Source organism: Solanum lycopersicum, chromosome 11 (assembly GCF_036512215.1).
Source record: "Solanum lycopersicum chromosome 11, SLM_r2.1".
NCBI classification, from domain to species: Eukaryota; Viridiplantae; Streptophyta; class Magnoliopsida; order Solanales; family Solanaceae; genus Solanum; species Solanum lycopersicum.
Window position 1 is genome coordinate 59907728 of NC_090810.1, and position 10067 is coordinate 59917794.

The window sequence follows — 10067 nt, forward strand, 5'->3', positions numbered from 1 at the left end:
GCTTTAGGTCAATCATTTGACATGTGTACAACTCTACTAGCCGAAAATTACGACTTACAATATCATTTTTTTCCTATATATATTCATACATTAAGACAGTTTTATTCACCAATCAACACTATTCTTACACATATAACCTTTTTCAATCATTACAAAAATAGCCACAATGTCCAATCTAGCCATTCTTTCACTAATTTTCACCATTTTCATCTCTACTTCTAACGCCATTTCCCAATGTAACGGCCCTTGTAAAACATGGGACGATTGTGATGGTCAATTAATTTGCATAAACGGAAAATGTAACGACGATCCTAACGTTGGAACCAAAGTTTGCAAAAATAGCCCTCCTTCTGTCCCTTCTCCGACTCCGTCCAATACATGTCGTCCATCTGGCACAATCAATTGCAACGGTGTACACCCAATCTATCGTTGCTCGCCACCTGTCACCTCGTCAACGCCCGCTCAACTAACCCTCAACAACTTTGCTAGAGGCGGAGATGGTGGGGGTCCATCGTCATGTGACGGGAAATATCATGATAACAACGAAAGTATAGTGGCATTGTCTACTGGATGGTTCGCGGGACGTTCAAGGTGTGGTAAAATGATACGTATTCGTGCTAATAATGGAAAGACCGTAACAGCTAAAGTAGTTGATGAATGTGATTCTACTATGGGTTGTGATGCGGAACACGCGTTTCAAAGTCCATGCAAAAATAACATAGTGGATGGTTCAATTGCTGTGTGGAGAGCTTTAGGGTTGAATACAAATTTGGGTATAGTTCCTGTCACTTGGTCCATGGTCTAGGTCGGGACGGAGCGATCGTTATAAATTTCGATAGAATTTAATAACTTTATACACCAAATTATATAATAAGCGTGTCATCTTGCATGTAATAAGATGTACATTGGAGTTCCTTAAAATTAATAAACTATGATATGTCATCTTGCATGTAATAAGATGTACATTGGAGTTCCTTAAAATTAATAAACTATGATATAACAAAAAATAATATTTATGTGGTGATGTTCAACTTTTTTTTTTAATATCATGTCACGATCTTATTGCAAGATCACTTCCTCTAGTTGATAACAGAAGGAAGTCGTCATAATATGTCATTTAACTTGATCTTTATTAGCATTTATATCTGCTTATTTTAGATGTGTAGATATTTAAATTAGTATGAGATTGAACAAAAAAATACATTCGTTCTATATGGTGTATTTCATGATAATTTGATATCCTACGTGTATTATATCGTATAGAATGTGTATATTATGTCACGAAAGAAATTTCAGGATATATACATTATACACTTATTTTACTGTTGTTATACATGAATATACACTAGTACCGGCATCAAATTGATACATATGAACCATTAGGTAGGTGGATATTTTTAATTGATTGACTGATAAGAAAAATACGATAAATAATTTATGACGAAAAAATAAATATTCTCTCCTAAACAGGACTCCCATCAAAACATTTTCTCCAAAAGAATGAGGATTAACCAAATATAAATATTATATTTTTCTCATTAAGTATACTATCGTTTTTTCCAAATAATAAAAAGAAACAATTGTGATTTTAAAAATCAAAGACAATATGTGAGTTTCTTAACAAATTAGTTATATTTCAAAAACAACTATGAAAAATGACAAATGAATTTGCAGTATATGGACAGTTCTAAAAAGTGGACTATTAAGTTCTATTTTTAATTAGAGAAACTAACATAATTAATCGTTATCAAAATGTTTGAAAGATCTATGACTAAGTATAGAGTCGTGGATAAGTGTTATTTGATGAAAATATTTGTAACTTAATTATCCATACTTAGACTATCGACAGATACATGATAAATATATATCCACTATATTCTATATAAAACTTTTAAACTTGCATGATTGTCCAACCTTTAAAATGGTCGATATTTTAAGACGATGAAATTAATCCTCTTTGTTTATTTCTAGATCCTTCTTTTTATCGCGTTATGTAATAGACTTATCTTTTTATCGTTCGTTAGAAAAGATCTAGAAATATAACTATCCATTATTGAGTAAAAATGAATTTATTATATCATTAGCAGCCACTACCTAGAATAGCATACCTCTCTATGGTTTAATTTTCTCCCTAATTACTCTCCTTTTACTTCTTGATTTCCCTAATGTTAATACTGGAAAAATTAATTAATTTACCAGAAATTTAATACAAAATATTTCTATCTAGTTCCTTTTTTATCTGTTTAAATCATAGTCGATCTCTTTGTCTAATAATAGTTATCCAATATAATAAAAATGTTACTAGTCCAACCCTATATAAAATTTAGAAGGATTTCATATTATTATATAACATAGTGGTTTTCAGGTTAGTTTGTACGTGTACCAAGTAAATTTTTTCATCAAAACTAAAACGATGAAGAGAAATTACTTAATATTTTGTGTTTGCTAGAATTTGAACCCGAGACTTCATGGTACTTGATCAACTCTATTTATATCCGAATGTTTTTTGAAAGAAAAAAACAAGTAAAACTTAAGTCAAAACTATAATTTATTGTTTAATCTTATCTCGATTTAGCTAATTTCAAAGTAAGTAACTTATGAACGAATAAATCATGAGTCACGATATCATTTTTCCCTATATATATTCATATATTTAGACAGTTTTATTCATCCATCAACACTTTCTTACACATATAACCTTTTTCAATCATTACAAAAATAGCCACAATGTCCAATCTAGCCATTCTTTCTCTAATTTTCATCTCTACTTCTAACGCCGTTTCCTAATGTAACGGCCCTTGTAAAACTTGGGACGATTGTGACGGTCAATTAATTTGCATAAACGGAAAATGTAACGATGATCTAACGTTGGAACCAAATTTTGCAAAAATAGCCCTTTGTACAGTGGTAAAAACGGGGGTAGTTTATCATCGTGTGATCAGAAATATCATAATAATAACAAAAGAATAGTAGCATTGTCTACTGGATGGTTCGCGGGAGGTTTAATGTGTGGTAAAATGATAAGTATTCGTACTAATAGTAACAGGAGGATCGTGATAGCTAAAGTAGTGGACGAATGTGATTTTACTATGTATTGTAATGCGAAACATACTTTTCAAATTCCATATAAAAATAACATTGTGGATGGTTCCATTGCTGTGTGGAGAGCTTTAGGGTTGGATAGGGTAATGTTACCGTCACTTAGGTCCATGGTCTAGGTCTAGGTCAAGGCCAAGGCAGAGCAATCGTTATAAATTTGATAAAATTCAATAATATTATAGCTTAAATTATATAATTATTGAATAAACATGTCATCTTACATGTTATAAGATGTTAATTGGAGTTTCTTAAATATAATGAACTATGATATAATTCCTAACTAATAATTAATGTTCTTTGTTTCATCTCAATTATACGATATTTAATTATTAAACACGAGAATATGACATTTTGGGGGTCAGATTTATAGAAAGGAAGATAAAATAGGTCATATAAATTGAAGGGTGGAGTACTAATTAATTATGGGAATATACCCCATAGTTATGATTTTCATTTCATCTACCATTTTAAATTTTAGTTGTTAGTGAAAAAACTTACAATATAATAAAATTGCAAGATTACAATTGAAAATAAAATGAAGAAAGTAATCTCTTCAGGCTGAGGCGCGGATATCTCACTCTCTTTAAGGAGATTCATGCCCACTGCAGCTAATGTTTTCACCGGTCCAGCAGTAGTCCTCTTTGACTTGTCCCCTCCAGGATACAACAACCTTTACAAAGTATAACTCAACAACTCTGGACAAGAGTTGAGTCCAAAGCTCCACAAAAAAAAACACCTCCCTTCAACTAATAAGAACTCTCTATTAGATTAACTCTTTCACTTTTTGTTTTCTCTTATAAATTGTGTGTCTCCAAAACCAAATGAAGACTACCACTATTTATACTACAAGAAGTCTTCTAACAATGAATAGGAAGATAATGGAGGTAGTAAATAGTGAAGATAATGGCCTTAGGAGTTACATAGGTTACAATGGAGGTTACATAGGTTACAATGAGAGTTACATATGTTACATATGTTACAATGGGAGTTACATAGGTTACAAAGGGAGTAATGGAGGAATTAAGAATGAAATACATTGATAGATAACCAATGCTAATGGATGATATAGAAGTCATCCATTCTTATAACTCCAAAATAAAGCAATTTAATAGGTTAAATATTAATATTAAAATGCTAATAACCTAACAATCCCCCACTCATTTTAATATTTAGATAAGAGAGTATATCAGCTGAAGGAAGACTACTATGCATAATGAAGGTGTGCTCTGCATTGAACCTCCACTTAGTGAAACAGTAACTTTTACTCCAGAGTCGTAGTGGTCTCAGACTTAAACTATGACTGCTTAAGGGAAATAAAATATCACTGCTCACACATAATAATCAAGGTGTTGACATGAGCTTTAACAGCCAGCACGTTATGGCCATGTGCTATCCCGATTTCATGAGTGCATTTGAGAATAAGCCCCATTCTCATAGGAAGCGACCTACTTCCACACATCACATAGGTGAAATCTGTTGAGAGTGCTCCTGTAAGATTAACACTCCACCCATACGAGCTACAGATATTCATTAAGAGTTTTATCAACTCAACCTTCACAAACTACAGGAAATAATGCACTCACATCATAGGGAGGGAAAAAAATAGTGCATTTTCACAACAAGTCATCATATGATTAGTTTTTCCCTTTGAACCTGGCTATAGGATCTCTAGTCCCCAGGTTGGGTTTCCTCATATATGACTCAAGAATTTGTAGGCTTCAATCCCATCCCCCTCGATGTGCTCCAAACCTTTTTCTCTTGTTAAGGCCTTTGTAAGAGGATCTGCAAGATTATCACAAGATTTGACATAATCAACATTAATGGTACCATTTGTCAAATACGATCTTACATTACTGTGTTTCCTCCTTATAGGTCTGGATTTACCGTTGTAATAACGGTTTTGAACTCTACCAATTGCAGCGGTGCTATCACAATGAATTAAAATAGGAGGAATTGATTTTTCAAAATAAGGAATTTGAAACAATAAATCTCTTAACCAATTCACTTCCTCACTAGCTAAAGCTAAAACAATTAGTTCAGCCTCCATGGTAGAGTTGGCAATTATAGTTTGCTTTTTTGATCTCCAACAAATAGCACCACCACCTAAAGTAAAGACATAACCAGTTGTAGAACAGGAATCACCTGACAAAGTGTTCCAATCCGCATCACAAAAGCCTTCAAGTACAGCAGGATATTTTTTATAGAACAAACCACAATTTTTCGTTCCAATTAAATATCTCATAACTCTTGTTATAGCATGCCAATGTTCTTTACTTGAATTGCTTGTAAACCTGCCAAGTACTCCTACTGCATATGCAATATCAGGCCTAGTGCAATCAGTCACATATCTCAAACTTCCGATTATACTAGCATATTCCTTTTGATTTATTACATCATTTTCACTTTCAACAGGAAATAAGTGAACACTTGAATCAAAAGGAGTAGCAACATGCTTGCAATCATGAAAGTTATATTTTTTCAAAATTTTCTCAACATAATGTGACTGGTCAAGGAAAATCCCCTCACATGTTCTTGTTATTTTTATTCCAAGAATAAAATTTGTCTCACCAAGATCTTTCATATCAAAATGGCTTCTAAGAACATTTTTAGCTTCATCAATAACATTCATGTTAGAGCCAAAGATCAACAAGTCATCAATATATAGGCAAATGATCACATGTGAATTATTCCAAGACTTATGATATAGGCACTTATCACACTCATTTGTCTTAAAACCATTTTCAATCATGCAGGAATCAAACTTTTCATGCCATTGCTTTGGTGCCTGTTTTAAGCCATATAGGGATTTAGTAAGTTTACATACTTTGCTTTCTTGGCCTGCTTCAACAAAACACTCGGGTTGGTCCATATAAACTTCTTCATTTAGGTCTCCATTTAGAAAAGCAGTTTTTACATCCATTTGATGAATTTGCAAATAAAAAATTGCAGCCATAGCAACTAAAAGTCTAATGGATGTAATTCTCGTTACCGAAGAAAAAGTATCAAAAAATTCTAGGCCTTCTAGTTGTTTAAAACCTTTTGCAACTAGCCTAGCATTGTATTTATCAATAGAACCATCCAGTTTTAATTTTTTCCTTAAGACCCATTTGCAACCAATTGTTTTACAACCCCGTGGTAAATCAACTAACTTCCAAGTTTTATTAGAAATTAGAGATTCCAATTCATCATTTACAGCCTCTTTCCAGAAAATAGAATCATGTGAAGATAATGCTTCTTTCAAAGTTAGAGGGTCGTTTTCAACATTAAACACATAAAAATCAGGACCAAAATCTTTTTCTACTCTAGCTCTTTTACTTCTTCTTAACTCAAAATCAACAACATCTTTATTTTTTAAAGTTGAAGTAGAAGAACTAGGTAGTGACAAAATATTTTGTTCAATCCTTTGACTCACTATTTTTAGTATCAAAAGGAAATTTATTTTCATGAAAAATAGCATCACCAGATTCTACTACAATATTATCTTCAAGATTAAAAAATCTATAGGTTGTACTATTTGAAGCATAACCAAGAAAAGCACAAGTAGTAACTTTCTTACCCAACTTTGTAATCTTGGGATCCATTAGCCTCACAAAGTCTAGACAACCCCAAACTCTTAGATATCCCAAACTTGGCTTGTAACCTTTCCACAATTCAAAAGGTGTCAATTTAGACTTTTTATGAGGCACACGATTCAACACATAACAAGCAGTTAAGATAGCTTCACCCCAAAAATTTAAAGATGCATGTGACTCAATTAGCATGGCATTAGTCAATTCAACTAAAGTTCTATTTTTCCTTTCTGCTACTCCATTAGACGAAGGAGAGTAAGGAGGAGGAGTTTCATGAATTATTTCCAATGATCTAACAAAAGAATTAAACTCATTTGATTCATATTCACGGCCTCTATCACTTCTAATTTTTTTTATTTTTCTTCCAAACTGATTTTCAACCTCATTGAGATAAGTTTTGAAATTTTCAAAAGCATCACTTTTATTTTTCATCAAGTAAACATATGTAAACTTAGAAAAATCATCAATGAAAGTGATAAAATATCTATTACCTCCACGAGTTAGAATTCCACCAAGTTCACAAATATCAGTATGAACTAATTCTAACAAATCAGTTTTTCTTTCAACTTGAAAATGAGGCCTTTTAGTGATCTTGGCTTTACTACAAGCCTCACATTTTTTAAAATTCTGTTTAACCATTGGGATTAATCCTAAACTACTCATGATTCCAACATAACGATCATTAATATGACACAAACGAGCATGCCAAAAATTAGTAGAAGAAAGCATATAAACAGAAGTAGAAGTTTTATTCATTTCAACATTCAACTTAAACATCCCATCACATGCATACCCCTTCCCCACAAAAATACCTTTCTTCACTATTACATATTGATCAGATTCAATAATTTGTTTAAAGCCTGCTTTATTAAGAAGAAAACTAGACATTAAATTTTTTCTCATAGAAGGAGTATAAAGTACATCTTTCAATGTTAATATCCTTCCAGAAGTAAAACACAATTCAACATCTCCCTTTCCAAGCACTTGAGTAGTGTGAGCATCACCAAGCATGATAGTTTTGGGCTCCTCAAAATGAGTATATTTTTTAAACCAGTCTTTGTCATAACAGACATGACGGTTTGCACCAGAATCAGCTCACCATCCATCAACATTCTCAACCATGTTTATGTCGGTAATCACCGCCACAAAAGGTTCTTCGGTAACGTTTGCCTGAGGGTTAGGACCACGTTTCCGGAATCTGCAAAATCGAGCAATATGCCCACTCTTGCCACAAACAAAGCATGATCCCTTTTCTTGAACTTGTTGATTTTGTGCTTGGTGATTTTCACCATTATTTTTCTTGGGAGGTCTACCATTATTTTTCTTGAATTTTTTCTTCTTAGGCTTTAAAAAAGTATTTTTGTGAGTTTCAGGAGTAGCATTATTCGAAGTAATTAAATTTACCTTCGATGTGATGTTGTTCTCTTCTGTTTGTAAAAGTGCATCTTGGCCTCTTGCTTTTTCTTCCATGCGGATTTTCATTATCAAGCTTTCAAGAGAGGTTTCCTTTTGTTTGTGACGCATAGTTTTTTGAAATTACTTCCAAGAAGGTGGAAGTTTATCCACTATGCCACAAACAATAAGGTTATCTCCAATTTTAACCTCTTCGGACCTAAGCTCTCCGACAATCATGATGAAGTCTTGAGCTTGATCTACCACTGATTTGTTGTCCACCATTTGGAAACGAAAAAATCTACTAGTTGCATATTTTTTCGCTCCAGCCTCTTCGGTATCATACTTACTCTGCAATGCCTTCCAAATTTTCTTTGCACTAGAGTAAGTTCTATCATAATAATCATAAAAATTATCAGATAGACAATTAAGAAGATAATACCGACACTTATAGGAATCACCATCGTACTTTTCCACTTTCTCTAGATGAGAAATAGTTTCATCATCATTCATAGTGGTGATGTCTTCTTTATTTGGATTCTTCTCGGTTAAAACGTAAGAAACATTGAGAAGACTTAAGTAGAAAAGTACTTTACCCTTCCATCTTTTGAAATGGTTACCATTGAACCGAAATGGCTTGTTAAGATCTCCCATCTTGACATCCGCGGTTTTTTCAATTGTAGCCATGTTGAATCTCCTTAAAATTGTTAGTGAAAAAACTTACAATATAATAAAATTGCAAGATTACAATTGAAAATAAAATGAAGAAAGTAATCTCTTCAGGCTGAGGCGCGGATATCTCGCTCTCTTTAAGGAAATTCAAGCCCACTGCAGCTAATGTTTTCACCGGTCCAGCAGTAGTCCTCTTTGACTTGTCCCCTCCAGGATACAACAGCCTTTACAAAGTATAACTCAACAACTCTGGACAAGAGTTGAGTCCAAAGCTCCACAAAAAAAAAACACCTCCTTTCAACTAATAAGAACTCTCTTTAGACTAACTCTTTCACTTTTTGTTTTCTCTTATAAATTGTGTGTCTCCAAAACCAAATGAAGACTACCACTATTCATACTACAAGAAGTCTTCTAGCAATGAATAGGAAGATAATGGAGGTAGTAAATAGTGAAGATAATGGCCTTAGGAGTTACATAAGTTACAATGGGAGTTACATAGGTTACAATGAGAGTTACATATGTTACATATGTTACAAAGGGAGTTACATATGTTACATAGGTTACAAAGGGAGTAATGGAGGAATTAAGAATGAAATACATTGATGGATAACCAATGCTAATGGATGATGTAGAAGTCATCCATTCTTATAACTCCAAAATAAAGCAATTTAATAGGTTAAATATTAATATTAAAATGCTAATAACCTAACAGGACCAAAATGATTTAAATCTTTACAAATATAATCACTAATCATTTAATAAAGATGCTTTGTCTTTCTTTTTATTTTTATAAGAGCTAAAACTAATCAAGGAGGGAAAAGACACAATTTGGAACAATAATTTAATATAACAAAAACTTAAAATGTTTTGACTAGTTTACCACATTCATTCATAAAAGCAATATTCCATAAAAAGAAAGCTATCATGAGTTATATAAACAAAAAGAAAGTTACAATATGCGCTCCAAATATTTAAAAAAATAGCATTTTCTATGTGAGACGTTTCATATAAGATATTTCTTAAAATCAACAAATCACATGAGTTGTATAAATGGGAGAATAATAGTAGGGCCCTACACCCCTAACATAAAGGAGAGCTTTCTCCAAAAAATCTACACTTAACATGAAAGTTCACGCAAGATATTTTATAAAAAAATATTTTTTAAAACGACCTTTGAGTAAATGAAAGAATAACCATCAAACCCCGCACCCCTATTATAAAGGAATGTTTTCATTTAAAGAAAGGCAAGCATATTGCACAAGACATTCATGATCTAATTTACACAGTCAATCAAGTTATGTTAAAACTCCAAGTCATGAAAAATTTATCAAAATA

The 10067-nt window shown here is 32.5% G+C and overlaps 1 protein-coding gene across 1 annotated transcript; it reads left to right on the plus strand.

The window, feature by feature from the left end:
* The first annotated feature begins 112 nt into the window (after positions 1-112).
* LOC101268644 (kiwellin) lies at positions 113-1024 on the plus strand. Its single transcript, XM_010315134.4, has one exon. It carries the CDS (start codon positions 167-169, stop codon positions 803-805), a length of 639 nt encoding a protein of 212 aa, XP_010313436.1. The 5' UTR covers positions 113-166; the 3' UTR covers positions 806-1024.
* Positions 1025-10067: the final 9043 nt, after the last annotated feature.